This window comes from Netta rufina (assembly GCF_964035555.1).
Source record: "Netta rufina genome assembly, chromosome: 1".
In the NCBI taxonomy this organism is placed as follows: Eukaryota; Metazoa; Chordata; class Aves; order Anseriformes; family Anatidae; genus Netta; species Netta rufina.
This window is the reverse complement of record NC_140123.1, coordinates 178,620,842-178,648,021: the sequence shown is the minus strand read 5'-3', so window position 1 is coordinate 178,648,021 and position 27,180 is coordinate 178,620,842. Positions and strand designations below refer to the sequence as shown.

Here is a 27,180-nt window from a genome sequence, read left to right as displayed (position 1 = left end):
TGTGGAATAGCAGGAAGACTTCTAGAAGGGTTGCATTTAGCAAACTTGCATTGAAACTTAGCTCCTTTTTCTTACGTTTCAAATAAAGTATCATCTAGGAAGCTCAACCACTAGTTGCTTGAAGTGTATCCCTAAGATACAGTTAAAGAAACACAGCTTTAAGTAGGAGTTTTTCATGATGCTACCACAGCATCCGTAGCAGGTGCTTCTAAAGGAAACATTCAGATTAAAATAATAATTTTTAGGAGTATTGGATCGTTTTACTTAAATGTGGAAGAGGGTTTAGGAGGGGTTCCTGTGCAGGCTGGGCGTGTGTCTGGCTGCCTCCCCCCCCCCCCCCACCTTCCATTTTGTGCCTGTGTGCCGGGCAGGATGCGTCTTTCCCCCTCCTATCCCCCCTCTGCTCAACTCTCCCTGTGTGAGGCTGCGGGGGGGGCCGCAGCACCCCCATCCCCACCTCCTCTAACCGCGGGGGAGCGGCGGGGGTGCCCGCTCCCCCCCCCAGCGCCTCGCCCTGGCCTCCCGGGATCCCCCCGCAGCCCTCTCAGGGGCCGGGCCCGGGGCTCGGGCGGCGCCGTTTGAGCCTCCGCGCTGCCCGTAGCCGGGCCGCCGCAGCCCTAAGATGGCGGCGGCGCTGCGCGGGGGGGTGGGGAGTGGCTGGGACGCCCGCGGAGGTGAGGCCGGGCCGGCGGGGGCAGGGGGCGCGCGGCGGGGCCGGGGCACAGCGGGGGGCTCGGCACCGGCCCGGCGGGGAGCCCCGGGGGGGGCTGGGCTCTGGGAAGGGGGATTTGGGGGAGCTGGGGGTCGGGGCGGGCGGTGTTGCCCCGCCGGGGACCCCCCGGGCGCGTTGCCCTGGCCGAGGCGGATGCCCGTCGGTCTGAGGCGCTCAGCTGATGCTCTGCATAAATAGCGCTTTTTTGGTTTTTAAAGTCTCCCGGAGTTGCTTTTGTTGTAAACTTGGGCGAAAGTGGGTGAATAAAAGAGGAGGCCAGCTCCAGCCAAGAGACCGCCACTGTCCAGTTTCCAGAGGTCTCACCCAAACTCGAAGCCAGCTGCTGGTGCGCTGCCAAAGCTGCTTTGCTGGGCTTTCCTTTCGATTCCTGCAAATCACGTTAAAAACTGCTTTGGGAACGCTGCTCCCGAGTATCTGTAAAGAGGCTCTTGGATAGTTGAGCTTAAGTTTAGATCTGGGTTTAGGTTCAGTTTAAAACCGCAGGCTTGGGAAAATTGATGAGTGTTTAAAAAGAAACGCGCGCGTTCTGTTTGCTTTGTGTCTAAGATGGATTTGCTCAAACATTTAACGCGGATGATGCAACATGAAACATTAAGGCCTTTACTTTAAAGAAAAAATAAATAAATAAGTAAACTTTGAACTGTCTTTGTTCAAAGTATAAGCACAAACGAGTGACAAAAGTAGCAAAGAGTTGCATTGTAAAGAATAAATCGGCCCTAGAAGTTTCCCATTGGAGTTGCTGTGGTGATATCTGCGAGATACGATATGTAAATCACAAAAACACTACTTTTTCTTCTTCTGACCAGAAAGTTGACCACATGATTTGGTTCAGAGGACATTCACGGTCAGTAGCAGGGTTTACTAGCCCATCTTTTTGCTGGAAAACCAGGAAGAGGAGGTCAAATTTAAGGTCCGAGCTGTCACTTTGCAGATAACTCAGCACTTGCTGAGCCTTTCTGCTCTAAACCCATGTGTGTTCCCTGCCCTGGCACCCCATGCGGGCACATCGATGGCAGCACCAGCAGCGTCTGTGCCACATTTCTCACGACCTGCTGCCAGCAACGCGCTGAACTGGGCAGAGGATTTCTGCCCCTCAGAGTGGCTGCTTGCCTGCTGGGGGGTGGTGGTGTTGCTTCTGCACTGATCCTACCCAAAAAGGATTTAGTGACAGCGGCAGAATTTTAAGCTGGATATTCGTTGGGAGCTTACGCCTTTTGTGCATGGGCTGGTCTGGTGGCTTGTGTGAGGCTGTTGTCTGCACGCACACTTACAGCAGCAGTCCCTCGTCTCAGAGGGATTCCAGAAAGGTTCGGTGAGTGAAGTAACAGGACAGGATGGTTCAGTGTAGCAGCAGTCAAGTATCAGTACTGAGAGAGGGAAGAAAATATGAAATCACACCTCCATACTCACGGTTTCAATGTGAGCTAACTGGTGACTTTGGTGTGGGGGGAGAAGACACGCAGAAGTTTAAATAAATGGCTCAGGTTGTCTGTAACATGAGCGTTGTTTGTATTACAGGAATACAAAAGTGAAACCAGTGCTGTAATAACCTGATACGGTGCCACCAGCAATATGATAGCTAACTGAACTGTGCTGTCTGTATAAAGTAGGAAATAAAGGAAAGTTTGAAAGTATTCCACTAGGTGAGGGGAGAAATATTACAAGATCTTAAGTGTCTAGGCAGTTCAAAATTAAGTTGATATGTATCAAACATTAATAATAATGAGAGCTAAGAAAAAACGTCGCTGAAGTTCAAAGAACTTGAACTTGTAATGGCACTGTGTAATAACCATCCCTTTTGAGTAGTTCGTATGCATGCTGTTTTAATTAGAGATTTTTAATGCACAGTTCTTTCCAAATAATATTTATAATGTATCTTAGGTATTTAAGATATTTTGAAAATATGTATTATTGATATTAAGTAATTTAAAAACTAGAATTCCCTAGGCCTGGTTTGTCACTGCACCAGTTACTTAAGCTGGTTTGATACGGCGTGTCAGTCTTCAGAGAAGCCGAAGCAGATAGTGAACAACAAAAGTGTGGGACTGATTTGCCTGACTTAAAAAAATAATAAAAATAAAAATGAAGAGAGAACGAAGTCTTAGGAGTTTCAGTCAAAGTGTCCTTTAATACTTCCCTCAGCATTATAAATGAAAGCAGTAAGCTATAACACTAGCTCTAAGTGTTCTCGAGGCATTATCTGCTCTCTCGTACCATTAACTCTTCAGAAGTCATTGAAAGATGGGCAATTAGGTAATTACTTCAGAAATGATAGAGGCTACAAATGAGTCTTCTTACTTGCTGGAGATTGCCAGTAACCTATCTAATTGTACTCTGAGATAAACATTTTGTTAATGCATTGTGAAACAAACGTTATATGTAAATATAATTATTACACAGGATTTCAGTACATTTTAGCTAAGGGAATTTGTTCTGGAGCCCCTTCTAATTTGTGATGCTTCTTAGGAAAATTAGCAAGGGAAAAATATTGATACTGATCATATTGTTTCTTTATTTTCTTCTGATCCACCTGCTGGTTTCTGTCTTACTTTCTCTGGAGGTGTAGGCTCTGTTTTATTTATTCAGTCACTCCTGGTTTAGAGTTTCTAGGTGCAAAATGCTCAAAAAGCAGAAGTAAGTGTGTTTTCCTTTACCTGTAAGCTCTCAGAAAGCTTGTTCTTGGAGTAACTCTTACCAGTTTGTTGTTTCTAACACATTCTGCATACAGAGCAGGGTTATGGCTTTGAAGCACAAACCTTTTTTGCCTTTAACAAGAGAGCTTTGAACTTTGCCTCTGACAACATTGTGTGAAGTAGAAAACTATCATTAAATACAGTGAAATACAGATTTTGGTGGAAATAGAATTTCCTCAAGAACTTTTGTTTCTAATTATGGAAATGAATGCTATTCTTTATGTGTAAACTCAATAAAATTAAACACCAGTAGAATTAGAATAATCCTCGTGTTTCAAGATCCAGTTCAGACCAGGAAGAAACATTTTCTGTAAATTATTGATGATCTCAAGGGATATCTCCATAGCCACGTTTTCTTGCAACCCCTACCCCCCAAAAAAAATAAAAATAAAAAAATTACTATGTGTTCCTATACTATATTGAAAAGAAAACCGGTGGTTAAATGGGTCTGGGTAGGAGCACATACATTCTAAATACAATATTTATCTTGTTCATTTTATTTGCATGTCTTTTTGGTAGGGAAAAAGTGTCTCGCAGAGGTGCAAATAAAGGCTTTGAGTTGACCTTAAAAAAAAAAAAAAAAAAAAAAAGGCTGGATTTTATCTCTGAATATGTTGAATGCCACACAAGTTGATAAACTGTGTATCCATTCGCCTTCCCAGAAGTGGAGATAATGATAATTGCTTTTTTTGTGATCTATTGTGTTTTGAAGCTCATTAACTGATTGTGAAGTTCTTTTTGTAAACCCTTGTAGCTATTTGACTACTAAAAAGAAGTCTTGCAAAACATACCAAAAATGTTCAGTGTAAAGTGAGAACTTGTAAAATGTGGTGCTGAAATAAAACAATGCTTTAAAACAATGGAGAAATGTTTTAGAAGGTAATGGGTATCATAAGAATATTTTGGATACCTGTAGATATCCGATAAGATACCCAATGGGTGTTACTGAAAAGCTGAATGGGCAAGGTTTGGTTTAAATTTTTCATATGTTCAAATTATGAAATTATAATATGATTTTCACATAAATTTATTTTAATAATGACCCCAATTTGACTGACTCTTGAGAATAGACTTCCCTGATATTCATTATGTGTTTTTTAATTTAGATGTTAAGTGAATGTGTCATGTTTATGCTGTGTATGATTAAATTGAATTAATTGCCACTAACGCTTCTTTTAATTCTTCTTCCAGGACTTCAGTGATTCTGGACCACTGTTACTGCAATGATATTACAAAAGACAGCTGTTACATTGCATTTGTTGGATGAAACCCAAATATTTTCTTTCAGTCAAGTGGGTAAAACCCCCTAACTGCAGTTTACATGTGTAGGTCACTGCGTTACTGTGTTAGTCATTGTCTCTACGCAGCAATGACAAGACTAGAAGAAGCAAACAGAGAAGTGAACATGCATTCATCGGTCAGATATCTGGGCTATCTTGCCAGAATCAACTTACTGGTTGCCATTTGCATGGGCCTTTATGTCAGATGGGAAAAAACTGCAGATGCACTGATTTTGGTAATATTTATTCTGGGACTCTTTGTTCTTGGAATTGCCAGCATACTCTACTACTATTTTTCAATGGAAACAGCAAGTTTGAGTCTCTCCAATCTTTGGTTTGGTTTTTTGCTTGGCCTTCTCTGTTTTCTTAATAATTCTGCCTTCAAGGATGATGTGAAAGAAGAAGCGACTAAATATCTGCTCCTTTCTGCCATTGTTTTAAGGGTATTGTGTGCTTTGGTTGAGAGGATTTGTGGTTGTATCCATCATCGACCGACTCTGCTGACAACAGTTGAGTTCTTGGAGCTAGTTGGGTTTGCAATTGCCAGCACAACGATGCTGGTGGAAGAATCTATGAGTATCATTCTCTTGGTTATGGCTTTGGCCGTGTTAATTATTGACTTACGTATGAAGTCTTTTTTGGCAATTCCAAATTTGGCAATTTTTGGAGCCATTACATCCTTACTTTTTTTTCCATCGCTGCACATTCCCACAAACCCATTTGCCTTGGCCTGTTTCTTCAGCTGCCTGATTTCAGATCCCCTTCTCGACGTTTACTTCAGTGGACTTTCTGTTACTGAACGATGGAAACCTTACCTGTACCGTGGTAAGATTTGCAGAAGGCTTTCTGTCATCTCAGTTGGAGTCGTTGAACTGATCTTTTTCATCCTTGCCGCCTTTAAGCTGCGCGATTTGGATCTCTGGTATTTTGTGATACCTGGTTTTTCTATTTTTGGAATTTTTTGGATGATCTGTCACGTGATTTTTTTTATAACTCTTTGGGGATTTCACACAAAACTAAATGACTGTCACAAGATATACTATACCCACCGTGCAGAAAACAACAGCCTCGACAGAGTTATGGCATCCAAAGGAATGCGTCACTTCTGCTTAATTTCAGAACAGCTAGTATTTTTCAGCCTTGTCGCAACTGCTGTTTTGGGGGCCGTTTCTTGGCAGGTAAACAATAATCTCTTTATCTTGATCTCCCTCTTGAGAATTGTTGGCTCCTAAAAGTTCTTGTGCCATTTGGTGGTGTATTGTGGCTCAGCAGTTCAGAGTTGGAGCCTTTGGCTTCCAAAGCACGCTCTTCCAGTTCAACACTTTGTGCTGCCTGTGTCTTAGGAAGGCAACTGGCACTTGCCAGTTTCCCCATATAGTCAGAATGAGCAGAGTTCATGCTTCCAGGCAAAAGAAGTGTGCAATTTTTTTTAAATGTACCTACTTAGCAAATAATCTTACCTCTGAGTTCTTTGTGCCATAATTTATTTATTTTTTTCAGATGAAAGCACTGTATTGAATCCTAGTAATGTGCACCACATTGAGGGCTTTTCTTATGGACTATTTTAATGGAATCAAGGCAAAGTTACATTTTAAGAATGCATTATTCAATACTTCTGTTTTGATGTGAAGTCAGAGGTCAGTTGATAAACTGATAAATTGTTGGGATAAGGTGCTCTCAGTTTCTTAAATTGCAATCTGTTTATGCATCTCATACATTCCTAGAAAGACTAGTTCTTAACATCACATGGTGTTCTTATCTGTGACTTTTCTTTCCATTCCTGACATAAGGCCTATGCCTTTTCTTTGTCAGAAAACAAATATTTCTCTAGAAATGCTTGCTCAGTGCTCAAACAAAAGTACACTGTGTGTTATCACTAGTGCAATAGGGTGAAAAGGGAGTTTGGTGCCTGTATTTTTTTTTATGTTGATCTGAAAAACAGCAACAGTCATTCTTTTAATAAGAGGTAAAAGAGAGAATAGGATTAGATTAGATACAAGGAGGAAATTCTTTAATCAGAGTGGTGTGGCACTGGCACAGGCTGCCCAGAGAAGCTGTGGATGCCCCATCCCTGGAGGTGCTCAACGCCAGGCTGGATGGGGCTTTGGGCAGCCTGGTCTGGTGGGAGGTGTCCCTGCCCATGGCAAGGGGGGTGGAGCTGGGTGGGCTTTAAGGTCCAACCCAAACTATTCTGCAATTCTGTTTATTAGGGGTGAAGGTGCTAATGCACTGAAAGAAATGGGAAAATAGTTTGGGAAACAGAAAGAAGTCAAGATAAACTTTCACAGATTAATATTGTTGATTTCCTTTTTTTTCCTTCAGAGAACTATGGGATTTTATCAATCAAAATGCAGATCTTTAATTTTGGTGTGCCGGGTGACTTCTTCATTAAAAGCAAATTTCTTAGCACGTCTGAAATAGCCTTACTAGTTTCTCTGTCTTTACCCTACTCCTTCAACGTCCTTGATACACCTTAGTTAATAGTTACAGAAGTGATTTGGGTGGAGTCACTCCACCTAGTTATACCCAACAGCAGTCAGAAGAAGCCAGACATGTAAGCTGGGAAGGTAGTCAGAGGAGAGAAACATTTGCTTTTGGTGGTTTCCAGTGCCTGTCCACACACAGCTGGACACCAGATACCACCATGGGGGTCCTGCAGGATCACCCTGGGCAGGGCTCCGTCTCCCTGCTGGTCTGCTGAAAGCACACCGGAGCTGCTTTCAGGGGGCTGCTTCCTGAGTGCAGGTTATGTGCACAAGCAGGGAGGTTTGGATTCAAACTCGTCAGGTTACATTTTCCTCTTCGTGCTGATAATTCATTGTTTTTCTTTTTTCTGTCTCTGTTGTGTGCCCAGAAATAACTGCAGCAGTAACAGGTTTGATAATTTCCAGGCTTCTCTAATTTTGGAGAACTCCTGTTGTACTTTGGAAGGACTCGTGCAGGACAGTTCACAAAGAGCAAGCTGGCAAGTCAGCTAAACCTTAGTGTTTGTTATTGGCTAACTTCAGTTTCTGGCATCGTGTGTGTACGTAAGATAAGCTGTTACTCACTGCCTCTGTCCCATAGGTTGTTTGTTCCCTGTTCAGTGGGAAGGGGAGTAATGGTGGTGGCAAAAATGAGACCACGTGCTTTTACTTGTCAGAAAATACATTTTTTTATTATAATAATAATTAATTTAGTAGATAATTATATCGGCATTAATTTTACTGTATTTGTGTTTCTTCCATTATGTATTTACATCAACGAGTTACTTTAAGACTACAAATACAGTTGTCTCCAACCAAAATCCTTTCTGTTTCAGAGGTGTGATGTTTGCCACACAGATCACTGTGCCTATTTCATCTGTTGTCAGAAAATGAAATACTTTACCAGACCTGGTCAGAGCGTGACTTAATAAATGGATACATCATTTATTATAGTGACTGCAAGGAGCTGTGGCCTTTTCTCTGTTTTTCTGGATAGTGTCAGTTTTCAAAATAATTAGAAATAAGAAATTAATGATGTATGAGCATATGATTTACCCTCTTGCAGGACTTTTTTTTTTTTTTTTTTTTTTTTCTCTGGGGCTTTAAGGAAACTCGATTTTTTTTCTTCTTTATAGGGGGAATTGCAGGTCTCAAGACTCTTCCTTTAGAGTCCTTTGCAGGGTTTTTGAGTTGTTTCCGAAGGTCTAGCAAGCTCAATGGTAATGCAGCAAACAAGCTTCTGCAGTGAATATGTACTTTCCTTATGATGTTTTACACATATTGTAACAGAGACAAATGTAGAGAATACTCTCTGGTTTTCCTCTTTAAAAAAAAAAAAAAAAAAAAAAGGAAAGAAAGAAAAGCTATTCCTAAATGCTTGTTAGCTTGGGATTTGTATTTTGTTTGTGTTTGTTAAAAAAAAGTTACTGGCATTAGGACGTAATAGAAAAAGATCTTAAGGCTCTTAGATGCCTTTCTATGAAAATGCTTTTATATGGTCAAAAAAAAAAAGTATTGGGAATTATTGGGAAAGGACTGAAGCTATCATCATGCCACAGTATAAATCCATAGCTTCAATATGTCAAATAAGTGTGCAATTCTTACTTGCCATCCGAGAGATCAGAAAACAGGAGACAGTTCAGAGAAGGGTGGTGAAGTTCATTAGAGACCCAGCACAGTTTCCATGGAAGGAATGACTAAGTGGGGATGCTTCAGTATGGAAATGAGATAGCGGAGTGGGAATATAAAATATTGTATGTGATGTGGAGAAGTAAGTCCCAGCCCCAGAGCTGAGGGATCGAGTTGGCAGGAAGCAGGAATGAGACAGGCAGGTGGGGACAGCTCCTCGCACTGAGCCAAGCGACCTGAGAAGTGGGCATCACGGTGTGCTAAGCAGTCATACAGGCTAAAGGGGACGCTGCACAGTCCCTGGGGACAAATTCACTGAGGTTTATTTTCTGTAAAGAACCAATGTCTGGCTCAAGAGACACCAGTTGTTGGAGTGCTCAGGAAACACGCCTGCTTATTCTGTCCTTACGGTCTTTTCTAGGCATCCATGTGGACTCTTTGAGACAAGACATTCTCCTAGTTGGATCTGTGGTGCAGCCTTGTGCAGTCACCCTTACATTTTCATGTTAGGGATGTATTTTTTTAGTTAAATTTGCAACATATTTTTTCTTTATGTTCTTAGGAGTGCAAAGCACTCCAGAGTCAGAAGCTCCTGAAAATGTGTTTGCTCTTTTTAAAGTTTCCTTCTTAACATTTTCTGCATGTGTAAAATAACAGGACTGTTTCCAGACTTTACAACTTCCAATTTGGGATTTATGTCATCTTAGTAAGTGCTAATTGTATTTGAAATCTGCTAAGCGTAGCCTAGAAGATGAAGCGCTTTGTGTTTATACCTTTCCTCAGTCTGAGGACGTGCAGAAAGCCAGTTTAATGACACTGCGTTCGATAGGAGAGGTGGCTTGGAACCGCTTAATGGTTTGCCATTTGGCCTCTCGTATAATGAGCAGAATTGGCTAAAAGTCTGCGCCTTGGAAAGTTGCTTCCTAACAGTCAGCTATAAATAACTAGCCCTAGCATATGAAAAAGCTGGCTCGGTTGTGTGTGTTATCTTATAGCCAAAAATGGGGTAGAGGATGGAAAGGGCTCTGTTTCACGGAGAAGTTCATTACAGCAGCATTACGTATGCCCTTTGAACCACTGCAATATCAATGCATCGTGTAAATGTAACATGTATGAGGGGTCAAGGCCTAAGGAGAACGTTGCCTGCTAATTGGTGGCTACAGTGTGTGCTGATTGACGAAAATTGCCAGGAAAAAAAGAAAATAAAATCTTGTTTCATAGAAAGGCCTTTAAAATGGGGAGAATTAACTCACTGGTGTGCACGTAGGGCTTCTGTGACTCACGCAGAACTGCTGCGGATGCAGGCCTGTTAGCTGGGGACCTTGCTTTAAAGGGGGTCTAGCCTTTGCAAGAAGCCAGGGGCTGTCGGTGTGCTTGGGGAGGGTTGGGGCCCCTGAAAGGAGAATCCCTCTCCGACAGATCAAACTGAACTGTGAAGAGCAGAGCCCTCGGGTCTGTCTGAAGCTGGAGGATGACCTGAGGAAGCGCGAGGAGTGTAGAAGCAATTTGTCAAAGATGATTGCATTCAAAAATGGAGTAACAGCTTTTCAGTGGGACATGTTTCAGGAGTGACACGGTCTGCTTCTGAGATTAATCCCTGCTTGAGCTGGAGAGGAAAAACACCTTGACTCGTCAGTAGAGACCCGTTGAAAATTTTCCTTGTGAAATCTGCAGGAAGCGTTCTGTGCTGCCTTTACATTCGTGTGAGTAATTCCAGTCAGATCAATAGCCTCTTTAGCTCCTGTAGTACTTACTCATTTCAGCAATTACTCATGTCTGTAATTAGGCTCTGGGTTGGGACAGGATCCAGCAGAAGTCGTGCAAATGACTCAGGCATTACCTCTTCTTGAAGCTAGTAAAATGATGAAAAATTTGGAGAGGAAGGGCTTGGAATTCACAAGCATAGTTCTTGGAAAGGTTTGGAGGAATCTTTTTCTGAGAAACTTCAAATCAGATTTGGTTAAGTGCTATATGCCAAGGTAGCAGCGCAGTTTTGCTTAATTACTGCCTGAAGAGAATTATTATCCCTGGAAGACCTGTATTTAGTATTACCAGGAGAAAAATGAACTATGTCAGAGACAGGTAAAGTAATGGAATGAAGTGCTTTCAGTACATTATTCTTAGTTTTAGTGAATTTTATGGATTAGTAAAGTAATTGTATTCATGATATGCATGAGTACTTGCGCTTAAATGAGCAGTACTGTTGAACTCCAATTGTTCGTGGAAGAACAGTCAGCTTATGGTGTGTGTGTTCTTGTTTGGGGAGAGTTGGTGATTTTGTATTTTTTATGCAGTGTGACTGTCTCGCAGAAGGTTTTTGAAAGCTCAGGTTACAATGCCTTAATAAAATTGAAGGTGGTGATTTTTTTCAACTTCTCTATAAGAAGAGATTGCTTTCTGAATAGTAAAAAGTTTTCTAAGTACCCTCTGTATTTGCTTGCACATACTTTTGTTACTGTTGCAGATTAAATAACTGTTTTAAATGCAAATCATATCTATTCCTCCTTTGTTTTCCCCTGCTTTTCTTTCTGACTTGTATTTTTAATCCGGTCTTCGCTGGGCTTTGCTTGTTGTTGGGCTTGCTGTTTGACTTGCATAGCAGCCTCACAATTTCTTTACAGACTCATCTGCTCTGTTTCTTCCACAACACCATCATTTCCCCTTTCCCTGCTGTTTCACGTCTCTTCAGCTAGGTTCTAAATCCCCCTCATGCCCTGCTGAACCATTCTCAAGCTCACCCTTTACCCTCCTTATTTTTGCTGCCTGTCTTCCCCTCTTGGAAGAGGCGCTCAAGCCCTTCTTGGCTACCTGCATCTCCGATCCCATCCCGGTCAGTACGTCACGGTGTCACCCCATCTGAGGCTGACGGGGACCTCTGGAGCCTCCTTCCTGCCCTAGCTGTATCTTTGTGCAGCTTTGCCTGAGAAGAATGGATGAGGACAGAGTTCAGATGAGCCCGGGTGCTTTTGGTAGCTGAGGTAGGCTCAGGCTTTGGCACGGCGTAATGAGGAGCGATTGGTTCTGTTCCTTGCGTCACGATGAGTACTGTCAGACCGAAATTCAGAGGCAAGTTAACGTGCCTTGTCCACAGCCCCTTGGCAAAATGCTGAGAGGCAGCACCAGTGTTATTTTGTGACAAGAGCATTTGCATTTGTTGTAAGCCTACAGAATCTGGCCAGTGTGCTCAGCCTTGCTGTCAGCCTCATTAATTTCAGAAGTCAAATTTCTGCATTCCGAATATTCAGGATTCAAGTTAATGTGCTTGTAAATTGACCGCCTCTTCTGCTTCTGCTGTTCCGTCTATGCAGCGGCACGGGCTTTCCTGGGATTAGAGCAGGGGTCAGGGATGGGAAACAACACCTTAAATCTGCCTGCCAGGGAACGTGATGGCTATTTTCTGCAAATGTGTGTAGATTAGTTATCAAGTTAGTCTTTTTCTCCTGAGATTTCTTCTTCACGGGGTATATTACGTCTTCAGTTTTGCATGATAACTGCAGAGGAGCTAAGCAGCTTTGTTTCATATTTACTTATATGCATGTGCAGGCACTTAGGGATATATAAAACCTGAAATTGGATAAATTCAGCTTGGATAATGGAAAGCAGGGCAGAATTTTTCCTCACAAACAGGCAAAAAAATCTGCGTAAGCCTCCTCGGCTGTGTCGGCCTGTTGCATGTGATCCTGGGCAGCCTGCCCTGGGTGTCCCTCAGCAGGGTGACGGTAGGACCGGGTGACCTCCAGAGGTTCTGTGACATCTGCTTATGAATTTATTTCTGTTTGAATCAGAAGGGCTTTTCTGTAGGCCTTCGCAACTGGCTTCCAATTTAAAGTAATGCTTCTTTAGTTTTTTCTTCCTTCTAGTTATTTTCGTCTGTCACATAATGTTCCATCCTTAAATACTCCATCAGAAGTGTTTCACTTTCAGCAGTGGTTTTCTCCTTGGGAATGGGGTTGTCCTATCTATTAATATAAAATTATTTATTTAGGGTACAAAGTACCTGTAATTTCTGGTGTTTTAACAAAGCAACATTTAACCATAAAATGTTGCTTGAAAAGCTAAAGGAAGGGGAAAGATAGTACTGCTAGTGAATCTCGCCCATCTTTCATTTGTCATTTTGTCATTTTAGTAATCAAAGGCAAGAAGTATTTTTATTTTATTTTATTTTTCCACATTCTTGGAAATGAGAACGCACTGTATATTTCAGAAGGACTCATTTAGAAGACAGGCAAAGGCAAACAGACAAAAACAACCAGCACCAAAGACAAAAAGATGAAATGGCTTGTTATGTTTTCAGTGGTGTTGCTCTGAGGGTCCCTGCGTTATGCTTGCTTTTGGCGCAGCCTGGGATCAGTGGGCACTCGGAGTACAGAGAGCTACTGTAGGCCAAGTTTGCCAGTGCAGTCGAAACCAGAGTGAAAATGGGTTGAACAGATGAAAGAACAGAATCCCTTTGTGGCCCCGGCTATGCATGCACAGCCATCTGCTGCATGAAGGACCAGTCATCAGATCGTTTGGATTTAGTAAGTCTCCACCTTGCATCTTATATGCTATCTTAAAAGAGGGACCTATCTTAAGATTTAAAGTAATTAGTAGCTTAATTAGTGCTTTTTTTTCCTGCTCTTGCAGGTTGTTATAGTTTAGATGTTTTAAAATGACATCATTTTTTGTAGCACTAAATTAAAATATTTTATTATCTTACTATGGAGCTGCTCTAAACACTATTAATCATTCTTATATTACTTAGTGATATATTTATTCTAAATCAAAATTGTTGAAGAAGTGCTGACAGCAAGTGTCAGCATCTTTACATTACATAAATGCCTATACGTGTGACATATCCATCCTAACAATATACTTCTCTACTTCAGAGCATAAGATGGCCAGTAAATTAAGATGAATTTGAAACTTCAGATGGAGCTGAGTTGACTCATAACACTATAGAATACATTTCCCTTTCCTCTTTAATATGTGGTACAAATTAAATGCAGGATACAGGGAGAAATGGATCATCACGATAATCAGAGGACTGGAGACCTCTCCTGTGAAGAAAGGCTGGGAGAGCTGGGGATGTTCAGCCTGGAGAAGAGAAGGCTCTGGGGAGACCTCATTGCAGCCTTTCAATACTTAAAAGGGGTCTTATAAAAACAAACAAACAAACAAAAAAAAAAAAAAAAACACATAGAGTACTCTTTACCGGGGTAGATAATGATAAGACAAGGGGGAATGGTTTTAAATTAAAAAGGGGTTATTTAGATTAGATATTAGAAGGAAATTTTTCACTCAGAGGATGGTGAGGCACTGGCACAGGCTGCCCAGAGAAGCTGTGGATGCCCCATCCCTGGAGGTGTTCAAGGCCAGTTTGGATGAGTCCCTGAGCACCAGTGGGTGGCATCCCTGCCCATGGCAGGGGTGTTGGAGTTAGATGCTCTTTAAGGTCCCTTCCAACCCGAGCCATTTCATGATAGAGGGTGATCCTTACCATTTCTATATAGGGCCTTTATCTGACAAGTACTTGTGAATTTTCCTGCTGGCATCTTCGTATTAGTAGGAATACTTTCAGCAATTAAAAGTAAATATTTTTTTTTTTAGAATTTTTTTTTTTAGAAAATTTATTTTAGAATTTTTTTTTAGAATTCCTCAGTCAGGAATTTGGTGAAAACATTTTGGATGATCTCAAGTTCTGTTACTGCAGAATATTCCATAGGTTTACTGACTTGTGTATGTTTTAGGGGCTTGGAGAGTGCAGGGAGTGTTTAGAACATAGCAATTTGAAATAAAACTTTTAAAATAAAAAGTCATAGCAAGTACCGGTACAATAGTATTTTTATGATATTCTGGTAGCTGTACTTTTTATGGGCAGGTGTATTTTTTATTTTCTAATATGTTCACTCAGATCAAAACACTAATGCAACGTAAGAGCAGTTAGTTATAACAAGATCCAAAGAAGTCATATACATCATATGATGGAGAAGCTGAATTTGTCGTAGTTCTAAAAATGGATTATAATACTTCACGGTCCGTGCATTCAGTCTTTCCAAGGTTTAGAAAATCCTCAGACTGATCATAAATAGGAAGCTTTCTCAGATGAGCCCTTCAATTTCTGCATGATAACTTAAGGCAAGTTACCTTCAGGCATCTGCAGTTTCAAAAGTAAGTCTTCAAATCTTGAAACGAGTTTAGCCAGAGAGCTCTACAATTTCATCAATTTATACTTTAACAACTTTCTGTAGAATGAACGTTAACGTGACTTTTTTTTTTTATTGAGTCCTTTTGATTTTCAGAGCATATTTAGGAAACTGAGCAACAAAAATAAACTTTCTGCTGATGCATTTGGGAAAAAAATAGGGGCTTTTTGTTTTGTTTTTCTCCTAATTTACAACAGAACAAGTTCAGGTTGCACCATAATTGTTACACTGTGTTTTGGGGAAATTACTCTGAAAATCCTTATTCTCTGACACAACTTGAGAATCACTAGCTGAATGCTTCTCTGCCCTTGCCCCAAATACCTGACTTAACCTAACTCACTCGTTGATCCTGACCCTCTGAGTAGTAGGCAAGATTGGGAATGGGAAAGGAATGTATCTGGAGTGATGCAAGATAGCTCCCGAGATGGCTAAGAAAATGATGTATATAAAAGTGATTAGCAATCTCCTGTAATGTATGTGCACTTAATAGGCACGCTTTACTCCTTGTGGATTGAAATTATTAGCACCAAATCAGTTGACATTATACCACACGAAATCTGATGGCAGTATTAACAGGAGCATTACCACCTTTTACAGACTTGCTGTATCTGGGCTGGTTTTGTAGCCAAGCAGTTAGCAGATCTGAGGAGTGTAGGGCTGTGAGTATGGGGAAGGTCTCCTTGGCTGTTCTGATTTGATGTCTGCCCAGTGTCGTGGCCTCACTTTTCAGCACTAGAAACGAGACAAACAAACTTCTCATTTGTAGCAAATTCAATAAAGCATCGTTGGTTCTGGCTATAATCTTCTAGTGGCTTCAGGTAGTGCAATTTGAGAGTGATGCTATCAGCTAAGTCACCAGTTACTTGAGAGGAGTGCTACCAGTTATCAGTTAGTTATCAGGTAATATCAGATTCTGGTGTTTATTTGTGGTAAAAGTATTGCTGTCACCATTTCAAGGACACACAAGTGAAATCCTTCTGTCAGGAGTACAATGGGGCACTATTTAAAACTGGGACACTCGGCAAGCACAGAGCTCTTTCTTAGCTCAGGCGGCACATTAGGTAAGTAAAGCTTGCAAAGTCATGTAGTATTTCAGTTCTTAAAAACTGAGTATTTTGGAGTTAGTGCTGTGTGCCGACAAGAACTGACTCCCTTTAGGTGTCATTTTTTCAGTCTCATTTACTTTCCAAATTATAAATTGCTTTGTCTGTGTGTAAACTGGACTACCAGCCCTCATCGAATCACTGAGACTGTTAAACAATAAGGGAGTATCTGGTTTCATTTTTTTTAATAAATAAATAAATAAATAAATAACCATTAATATTGTAGATTTATGCAACGAGGGCACAAAAATAGGTGTGGTTGGAAGGTCATAACACTGTTCTAAAGACAGAAGGCTGTAGGGATGAATTTATTTCCTTTGCTACATAAGCATGAATACTTCACTCCTCTTTAATATCTTCATCGATGATCTGGACGAGGGCATTGAGTGCACCCTCAGTAAGTTCGCAGATGACACCAAGTTAGGTGCCTGTGTCGATCTGCTCGAGGGTAGGAAAGCTCTGCAGGAGGATCTGGATAGGCTGCACTGATGGGCTGAGGTCAACTGCATGAAGTTCAACAAGGCCAAGTGCCAGGTCCTGCACCTGGGGCGCAATAACCCCAAGCAGAGCTACAGGCTGGGAGAGGAATGGTTGGAGAGCTGCCAGGCAGAGAAGGACCTGGGAGTGATGGTGGATAGTCGGCTGAATATGAGCCAGCAGTGTGCTCAGGTGGCCAAGAAGGCCAACGGCATCCTGGCTTGTATCAGAAACAGTGTGGCCAGCAGGGCTAGGGAGGTGATCGTCCCCCTGTACTCGGCTCTGGTGAGGCCGCACCTCGAGTACTGTGTTCAGTTTTGGGCCCCTCGCTACAAGAAGGACATCGAGGTGCTCGAGCGGGTGCAGAGAAGGGCAACGAAGCTGGTGAGGGGCCTGGAGAACAAGTCCTACGAGGAGCGGCTGAGGGAGCTGGGCTTGTTCAGCCTGGAGAAGAGGAGGCTCAGGGGTGACCTTATCGCTCTTTTTAGGTACCTCAAGGGAGGCTGTAGCGAGGTGGGGGTTGGCCTGTTCTCCCACGTGCCTGGTGACAGGACGAGGGGGAATGGGCTTAAGTTGAGCCAGGGGAGTTTTAGGTTAGATGTTAGGAAGAACTTCTTCACGGAAAGGGTTGTGAGGCACTGGAACAGGCTGCCCAGGGAAGTGGTGGAGTCACCATCCCTGGAAGTCTTCAAAAGACGTTTAGATGTAGAGCTTAGGGAAATGGTTTAGTGGGGACTGTTAGCGTTAGGTCAGAGGTTGGACTCGATGATCTTGAGGTCTCTTCCAACCTAGAAAATTCTGTGATTCTGTGATTCTGTGATACTTAATGTTCCTTATAGCAGCCTTCCAGTACCCAAAAGGGGGCTCACCAGAAAGCTGGGGAGGGGCTCTTTGTCAGGGAGAATAGGATAAGATGAGGGCTTTAAACTAAATGAGGGTAGGTTTAGGTTAGGTATAAGGAAGATGTTCTTTGCTCTTAGGGTGGTGAGGCCCTGGCACAGGCTGCCCAGAGCAGCTGTGGCTGCCCCATCCCTGGAGGTGCTCAAGGCCAGGCTGGATGGGGCTTTGGGCAGCCTGGGCTGGTGGGAGGTGTCCCTGCCCATGGCGGGGGGGTTGGAACTGGTTGGGCTTTAAGGTCCCTTCCAACCCAAACCATTCTATGATTCAGTGAATAACCATACCATTTACTAGTGCTAGTGGTTGCAACGTAACTTGTGAAACTTTTTCACAGAAGTCATTTTTGTATCAGTGAGTGTTACTGAAGTAATCTTTTCCAAAACAATTTTCTGTCTGCAAAAAGGAAAGCTTCAGGTAGGGCATTAGCTGTGTGGGCCCTACAAAGTCCCATTGTAGATTTTCTTTCTCATCTGATATTTGTGTAGCTGATAGAGAATTGTCTTTTTAATTGCAATAATGTTCTCAGTGTTTGCGTAAGTCATCCTTTGTGTGACACACTAAATAGCCTGCACTAGGGATATTTTTAAAATCTCTTGGCATTAAAAAGCAAGAATAGTTAAATGTATATTTTGAATGATGCAATATAGTATGTTGTCATCTTATGCTAGGTACATGATATTCTGTTCAGTGCATTAAGTCCTGATCCTGCTGATATTTACCAATGTACATATTTTATGCACATAAACAATTTCGTGACATGTGATTTCTCTGCTTAAATGGGTAAAGCTGAGCTGTGATCAGGGTTTTCAAACCTAAATCCTGTGCTGTCAGTGACTTCAAATGCATTCCTTTCAGAAGAGTGATCCCTGCTTGCCAGCCACTTTCTCCCCAGATATCCAAATTGAGCTTTCATTTCTCTTTAGAGTACTTCACTGTGTAACGTACGTGGAAAAATAAGTCTACATTTCATATAGTAACTCCCGTTCCATGTTTCAGGACCCAATTACATTTGATCAGACACAGGGAATTATTATTAAAAACCATACCCAGCATACAGGAAGGGTTTTTCATGCCGTACCTAAATCTCTCTCTTTATATATGTGTTTTTGTTTTTTTTTTTTTCTTTTTAGCCAACCAATGGAATCTTCATGAGTGCATTTCTCATTGTTTTGCCTCTGGAATCCATGGCTCACGGGCTTTTTCATGAATTGGGAAACTGCTTGGGAGGAACGTGTGTTGGGTATGCTGTTGTGATTCCCACCAACTTTTGCAGGTATAGTTACCGTGCACTTCAACCTCACAGTAGTGTAAGTGAGCTGTTAGCCAATAGAGGCAATCCAGTGCTGCTGCTTGTATTTTTTCAATAAGAAAATACTCATTTAATTAATAGACAAATTTTGTACTTTAATTTCTTTCACCTTTCAAAAAGAATGAGTAACTAATTCCACTGGGTATCTTGAAGAACCAAATCTCTTACTGTCATGACTAATGAATATCTATGAAGACTTATATATATAACATATATAAAAGCATGCATTTTGTAATCCTGAGTCTCGTTGATTATGTATTGATGTTGAGGTATATATGCACACATACCTGCATATGCCTGGTTTGTTCCAGGTCCAGTTCATCATTTTCTAAGCACTGAATGCCATTATCTGAAACTTGCTTCTGATGCTGAAAGATCAGCATCTGAACAACACACACAAGTAAGAATTATCCTATCTGTGTGAGTTCCATACTGAATAAAAGCTACTTTGGAGCAGAGATATATGAATTCAAAATATCTGAAGAAAATGAGTACTTGAATTTTTCAAAGTCTATTGTTGGAACTCATTTGCAAGGTTTTTTGTGGAGATACGCATTCATTCTCCTGCACTTGGTTCCAATTGTGTGTGAACAAGTGCCTGTCTGAAGGCAGTGTACTCGCAGTGGGACTCCATGAAATAGTTGAAGCCCAGCATGTTCACATCACTGCTCGTCTTCGTTCAGCAAGTGCAGAGTGCAAGCAGAGCAAGTGTTAAGTGTTAAGATGCTCTCTCTCTCTCCCTGCCACTTACCTGTATGGGGTTGAGTAAAGACTACATTGTGAAGTGGAACAAGTGTGGTGGGAGGAGGAGATAGTGGCTCCTCACTCAACTGCAGTATTTGGCATTGTTTGTAAGCTGCACATTTCAAGTCAATTTGAGTATACAACAGTGCTACTTCATAGAGGAGAAAATATGCCTTGGGGGGGGGGAAATGCCAATTGCTAGAAGTCCACTAAACATGAAACTGTTGTTGATCATAACTGGTTTTCTTCTCTTTAGTCCTGATGGCCAGCCAACTCTTCTTCCACCTGATCATGTGCAAGAATTAAACCTGAGGTCTACAGGCATGCTTAATGCCATCCAAAGATTTTTTGCGTATCACATGATTGAGACATACGGCTGTGACTACTCTACGAGTGGGCTGTCCTTTGATACCCTTCACTCCAAGATCAAGTCTTTTCTTGAACTTCGGACTGCAGATGGACCCAGACACGATACCTACATTTTGTATTACAGTGGTCACTCACATGGCACTGGTGAATGGGCACTAGCAGGTAACTGTTTCGTGATTTTTTTTTAGTAGTAGTTTTGGCATTGATAAACATTCCAAATCATTGAATTCTTTCTTGTAAAAAGAAGTAAAACGTATTGCTAAACTTCTGGTTTGGTCACACTTTCTATCTGATAGTTTAGAATGACAAACACCAGTCTTTGGAGTACAAGTTCATATGAGCTCCTGGCAGGGAAGGAGGAAAGGAATGTGTAATATACAGAGCATGACTGTTGAGAAATTCAGGGGCTATGAGGAGTAATCAAAATAGGCAATGTTGCAGGCTGACTACTTCTACCACTGGAAAGAATGCAGTAATGCAGAAGCCCCTGTTCCATGCAGTTAACTTGATCTAAAGAAGCAGCCCTTTCCTGACCTTTCTCTGTATGACAGTCAGGTATGTTACTGTGTGAAGCTCTATATCATTTTTTAGTATTTAATCACTTTGATAAAAATCCTTTTGAAACTAGCTGTTCTTATAGTTGTTCACAAAATTCTCTGATTATTGTTGACCCCAAATGTATGCTTACAAGTTTAAACATGATTTCTTATTCCACTTACAGCTCAAAAAGTTGCCTTTAAAGATCATTTTTTTTATTCCGGAAAAGTAATATGGAAATGACCCCCTCTTTCTTTAAATACAGATTTTCCCTGTATTTTGAGGAATATTTGTTCACTGTATTGAACAAGAGTAATCTCATTCCCTGGACGTGGCAGAACCAGCACACTTACTTATGAGTGAATTATCCAACGTTCTGTATTGCTGTGACAGCTAGTCTGTCATGAAGAACTGCCTGTGTGTCCTTAAGATGTACTCTGGATTTTATAAAAGATAGAATTAATCAAAGAGGTAGGAAGCAGGTGTGAATCCCATGCTAGAAAAGCAGGTCTTCTAACGTACAGCAAACTTTGTATCATGGTGGGAACTATGGTTTGCTGACATCCTAGAGTTTGGGAGTCTTTGTGGGTGCAATGTAGCCTCAAGACTACAAATGCATATATAGAGGGTTGTTTCAATGCGTAAAAATATGTTTGGTATAGACTTCACCCTTTTTCCCTTTTCTGGCCCATTTTTGATCTCTTTGTACTAATGCAGTTCTACCCCAACTGTGTAAGAATTGTTCTTTGGTAAACCTGTGAAGCTTTCACATACTTTCACATACTTTCACATACTAGGGCTTAGCCTTTCTGTCTTGCTGTACAGAACGGGGCTTTTGATGCTTCTGTGTGCAAACATTGAATCTTCTAGTAATAACTTTGAAAATTTGCAACTTGTTTTCTTCGTGGGACAGAATTCACTTTCACAGATAGCACTCAGCCTGTGAGCTGCTGTCTGCTTGTCAGCAGTCTCTCTACAGGAGCATGTGCTCTGGAGTAGTGTAGACAGATTGGAGCTTTGCATGCAGTTGTGCTGAGCTGTTTGACCACAGGTCAGTCTTCATCTGGAGGCCCAACACCTGTTTTGGTGCAATTCCAGGCCTGAAGTACTACACCTGCTGAAGAGCAATGCATATTTTTTTCTCAAACCCTTCATCTGTATCAGCGGATTAAAAAAGCCACAGCAGTTCTCAGCAGGAGTGATGTACCAATACAAGTGTGTGTGCCAATATTGCTGAATTACTTCTCTGAGAGTAGGGTGGTCTTGTTCCTGAGAGCAGCTGCCACCCCGCGCAATTGCCAGGCATGTCCACACGAGGTGTGGAGCCTGCTAACTGCAAGACTGCCTCCTGCCAGGGCTCCAGCCAGCTGCATACACTGCTAGGTTATGTACAGATGAAAGCTGATGCAGAAATTCAACAGCTTCCAGATCATGGCTTACATCTGGCCAGCTTGGAGTGTGGCAGAGGAGCTGAGATCTCTGTGTACCTGTTCAGAGAGCTATAGTCTGTATTAAGCTCTGCCCTTACTTTTCAGGTAAGGTACCAGTTGCAATAAAAAGAGTTACTGTGATAACAATATAGTGTATAAATGTGGTGGGTTTCGGCTTTCATAGCAGTTCTTTCTCAGTTCTCTATCCAAGCACATCTTCAGCTTCTACTCTGAAATAATCTATAGTCACAGAAAGGAAAGGAACAAGCACTTGGTGCTTGTCTTGAATCCTTTTTTGTGCTCTGTTTCATTGTGAGAGGTGGATATGTGGAGCATAAGTTGATAATCCTGCCAGATAGCACAGCTCCTGAACATAACCTGAAGTACAAACTGAGAAGACTAAGGAGATTTGATTGTATGAAGTCCTGTGTGTTGGGCAGTGGTGTTTTGTGGCAGATGGAACATCTGGTCGTTATCTCCTGCAATGTGTGCCATCCTCTGGCCTCTGGAGAGGGTTAAGAGGGATGGCAACCAGGAAACACAACATTTGGATCTAACAGAAAGGAGCATCTCACTGCTGGCTTAGGCACTGCTACAGCACAGCAGTAGCATATAGTCTTTCCTTTATAATGACATCCTTTTAAAGGAGGCTTACTGGATTCTTTAGTTCACTAATGATGTTTCTCTGTTGTTGGAAGGTGGGATGTAACACAGCGGTGTACAAAAGAAAACTGTTAACTAGTCATGCATAAAGCATGAGCAGTCAGACGACCTGGGAGGTCATGTTATTCTCAGCTAATGCAAAGGCAAGAGCTGGGCTGCTGAAGTGTTCTCTCTGTTGCTGAATTGTCAGCTTAACTGCCTGTGAAGCCTGCCTAAGAGCCAGATGTGGCCAGATACATGGATTTCTTCCTCAGCTTGGTGCCTGAATCTTGTGCCAGCTGATCAATGTATGTGTTTGATGTCGGTAGGGTTAGAAAGGAGCGTGTGTTTGTGTGCTTATGAAGGCTGAGTTGGTTTTCTTTGGACAGTTTACCCTTGCGTAGTTACACCAAAATAAAGTTTACTTATAAGCCTTTCAAATGTTAACAAATCCATTTTACTGATAATTGACACAGAAGGCTTACCTAGGGAAAAAAAAAAAAAGGAAACTGGCTTCTATACAAACCTCTATTGTAAACATGCTCTATTGTAAATATTCTAAGTACAGCAATCTGGGGATCGTGTACCAAGACTGTCATTAATGTACGTTTGTATATTATGATTTTCTTTGATGCTATTTTTGCAGGTTTGCATTTGTTTTGGAGAAAGTTGTAGCCCTGTAATTTTGCTTTTACTATAACTGCAATATCGTGCTCAAAGCCTTAACTCCAAGCTATTAATTTGAAGCACTTTTTTGTCACCCCTTATAGACAGAAATGTGAGTGCTGAAATACGCAGCTACTCTGTTTGAGATTTATCTGTGCAGTTCAATTGCTAGTAATAAGATTTTAAACACTGCTAAATGTACTTATGCTACACAATGAAAATCATTATGGAGTTGAAATGCAGTTATTTTAAATAATGTTTTTCTACCTCTTCTGAAAGTCATCTTTTTCTTTTTTTTTTTAAAGCTGACATTTTCGAACTAGTGTTTTTGCTGTAAATCTGTATCATAGCTCCAACTTGCTAAAACGCAGACATAATTTCTTCACATTAATAGTCACTGTGGAGCCAGGGGAGTTTTATTCACTTGTTTGCAAGATATTTTCCTTGGGCACTTGATGACTTGATGTAGCTTTTCAAAGCTACGTAGATTCTGAAGTATCCACTACTCTAGGCAGAATGAATCCCCACTATCGGTAACTTTGCTTAATAAAAACGTGCTCTTTCCCAGCATAGCTGGAGCATGAGCTGAGATGGAGCATGAGAAATTGGACACTCAAATTGCAAGTGTCATAGTTAAAATTCTATCGAGTTTTCAGTTTCTTCATGTTAACGTTAAATACATTTCCTTGTTGCAGGTGGTGATGCTTTACGGCTTGACACACTTCTGGAGTGGTGGAGAGAAAAGAACGGCACTTTCTGTTCCCGACTCATCATTGTGCTAGACTGTGAGAACTCTCAGCCTTGGGTTAAAGAAGTAAGGAAAGTAAACGACCAGTACATCGCAGTGCAAGGAGCAGAAATGGCCAAGGTTGTAGACATTGAGGAAGCAGACCCTCCACAGCTTGGCGACTTCACCAGGCAATGGGTTGAGTACAACTGTAACCCTGACAGCAACATCAGCTGGTCAGAAAAGGGTCGTACAGTGAAAGCCGTGTATGGTGTGTCAAAACACTGGAGTGACTACACTTTGCATTTGCCAACGGGAAGCGATATTGCCAAACACTGGATGATTTATTTCCCGCGTATTACCTACCCATTAGTGCATTTGGCAAACTGGTTTTGTGGTCTCAATATGTTCTGGGTCTGTAAAGCGTGTTTCAGGTGCTTGAAAAGATTGAAAATGAGTTGGTTTCTTCCCGCAGTGCTGGACACGGGACAGGGTTTCAAACTCGTCAAATCCTAATTAGGAACCAAAGAGGAAACGAAGTGAGAGCTCTGGGAACTTTCTCACTTTAAAGTATTTGAAACTTTTTGTATGACTATTTTCTCTGAATAAATCTGCTACACTCACTTTGTTCAGCTCTTTGAACAGCTAAAGTATATGCAACAGTTAGAAAACTGCAGTCTTAAACAGAAGAGGCTAGGACTATAATAATTGTGTTTTGTTACTGAACTGTATGTACATATGTAAGAAATTTACTATGACCATGCATTTTGGCGACAGTTTGCCTGTTCATATGTGTTACTTTAAGCAGCCTTTTTTCAGAATCACCAGTGTGACAGACAGGAGCTCCTATGAATATGAGAGCGTGCTTACTTGTCATTTATATCCCCTGTAAGGTTCAAATACGGGAAGGGAAACAAGCTAATCTTGAAATCAGTATTTATATTCTTGAATTTGTTTTGTGGGATCAAGGCTACTATGAAATAGCACTGAGCCAAAAATTAGAAGAATGGTCACTGTAGATAAGTAGCTACCAAGAATCTTGTTTTATTTGCTTTTACATCTTCAGCTCTTGCCTCATTCTCTACTGCCATCAGTGGAAATTTGCTACAGAAAACAAGGAAATCAGACAATCTTGTAACGTTCTGATGGAGTTAAAAGTGCACTGAGAGGTTTTTTCCTCACTTGTCAGGGTGGTTCTGTCTTTTTCAGGCTCTTACCTGTTTGTATTTTTGAAAAGCTACTCTGAAGTAAAAAATAGCAAAAAAAAAAAAAAAAAAAACAAGAAATTTAAGTAAGAAACTAGTCTATAGATAAGAAATACAAATGCTGCCTTGCTTCCACATCTGAAGTCTTTGCTGTGCCTAAGACCTCAGTCCTGTAAAATGTTGAGTCTGGGATTAGACAAATGGGTTCACGCCCAAAAGTATTAAATCTGTGAGCAAGCAGTTTGTCAGGAAAATTATTCCCATAAGCCAGCACTGAATCCTAAGTGTTCCTCAACGCTGTTCTCCCAGCCACAAGGTCCTTCAGTTAGAGTTGAATGGGACTCTGGAAATCCTGTCTTGGTACTCTTCAGTCAGAGAAGCTGTGTAGATTTTTTTGTCTTGTTTGCCTAAATACCGTAAGTCAGAAGGTAAATAACTAAGCCGCCAAGGTAGTACGCTTTGTGGTGTTGCACGTGTGTGTACAATCCAAACATTTGAAAATCAAGAAATTAGTCCTTTTTATTTTGAAAAAGTTTGGAACATCAACCATAACACTTCTTGCTAACTACAACGGGTACATCTTGCTCTCTTTCTTCTGCTGTTACATCTTTATGAACATTGTCTGTATCTTTCTACGACAAGAGGAACTGAAAAGCGTGGGATTTCTGACCTATGCTGGGAACTGTAAGTAGACTAAAGTGAAAATCTGCTCTGCAGTGTCGTGACACACAGTTTTGTACAGAACAAACACAACATTTGGTGCTGATCTTTTGCCTCAGTTTATTAAATGGTTTCCAGCATATTTATTAAACTGTTAGGTTTTTCTGCAGGATGGACTGTGTGATCTTTAGCAGTTTGTTAGAAATTAAACAAAGAGTCAGCTCTTCAATCTGCAAAAAGATTATTTGCAAAACCAATCATGTGTTTTCAGATTTGTTTCAGTTTTCACAATTAACTCTAGTTTTCTGAATTTGTAAAAATATTAACATTAACTAAGGTTATTCCTACTTTTGATTTTATTTTTTAAAGCAAAGGCATGGTGAAAATACCTTTTTAATCTAAAATATATGTTTACAGCCATTGAAAACTGTGAGGCCTTTTTGGACAAAGAGACTGTATTTTGTCTTTCAAAATCCAGGGTGTAGGATGATGAGCCTCAGGAATTCAGCAGTATTAATTCACCACTTCTACACTAATTAATATCAAGACATCCTACCACTGCCCATGTTCCCAGGCAAGGACCAGGTGAAGGCAGAGCTCTCCTCTGGTGCCTGGTACTCAAGGAATTCCACGGGTCTCTGCCTAGCCCCGGCCCAGCCCCACGTGCACTCTGTGAGAGACAACACACCAGAAGCTCCTCATGGCAGTGAGGGATTATCCCTCTGCTGTGCTCTGTATTAAATACAGGGGCAAAGCCTGAAAGAGAAATTTAGACCTAATTCCAAAGAATGTTACAAATATTATCATTGACATGCAAGTTATTTTTATCTACTGGTGACACGCTCAAGAATTTATTATATGGATTTATATATATGGATTAAGAAGGGTAGCTTGAGGTCTAAACTTTTTTTTTCCAAGATGCTTGTTTGTACTGTACATTCAGAAATTTTGTTATAAAGGTTGCTATAAATTTATATCAATTTTATGTTGACTTTTTTTCATTTACTTCCCATACATTATCAACCTTGCTGCAAATGCACAAAGTCCTACAAACTTTAGTCTTTGTTTTTCTCTGAACAAGTATGGGAATAAAAGCCATCTTCTTAATTTTTGCACTACCAGAGTTAAGTATTTGCTGTTCATTATGCTTTGCATGCCTTGTGATTGTTGTTGTCTAGCCTTCAGTTTTTCCTAGAAATTTCATCAGTTTTATTAAGCGTTCCCTTTATTTTGCAAAGACATAATTAATGTTGTGCTAGCTGTAAGCATCTATGGTGCCAGCAGTGGACAATGTAACTGGGTTAAATTTCTTGTGTATAAATACCTTTCTTTGGGAAGATTTTTACTGGAGATACTGTTTTTAAATCTGTAAATAGATTTTTTTTTTGTGTATTTGTGATATTGCTTAAATATATTTTGCTGGTTTGGA

At 41.1% G+C, this 27,180-nt stretch overlaps 1 protein-coding gene across 2 annotated transcripts; it reads left to right on the top strand.

Annotated features, from left to right (window-relative positions):
• The first annotated feature begins 649 nt into the window (after positions 1–649).
• TMEM168 (transmembrane protein 168) lies at positions 650–27,180 on the top strand. Of its 2 annotated transcripts, none has more exons than XM_084289853.1 (5): positions 650–674; positions 4,618–5,884; positions 18,593–18,735; positions 19,772–20,046; positions 23,855–27,180. In XM_084289853.1, the coding sequence occupies exons 2-5, from the start codon at positions 4,748–4,750 to the stop codon at positions 24,400–24,402; spliced, it is 2,103 nt and encodes a 700-aa protein (XP_084145979.1). In that variant the 5' UTR covers positions 650–674; positions 4,618–4,747; the 3' UTR covers positions 24,403–27,180. The 2 variants fall into 2 exon arrangements, with proteins under 2 accessions (XP_084145979.1, XP_084145980.1); XM_084289854.1 differs by lacking the exon at positions 650–674 and adding an exon at positions 931–1,058.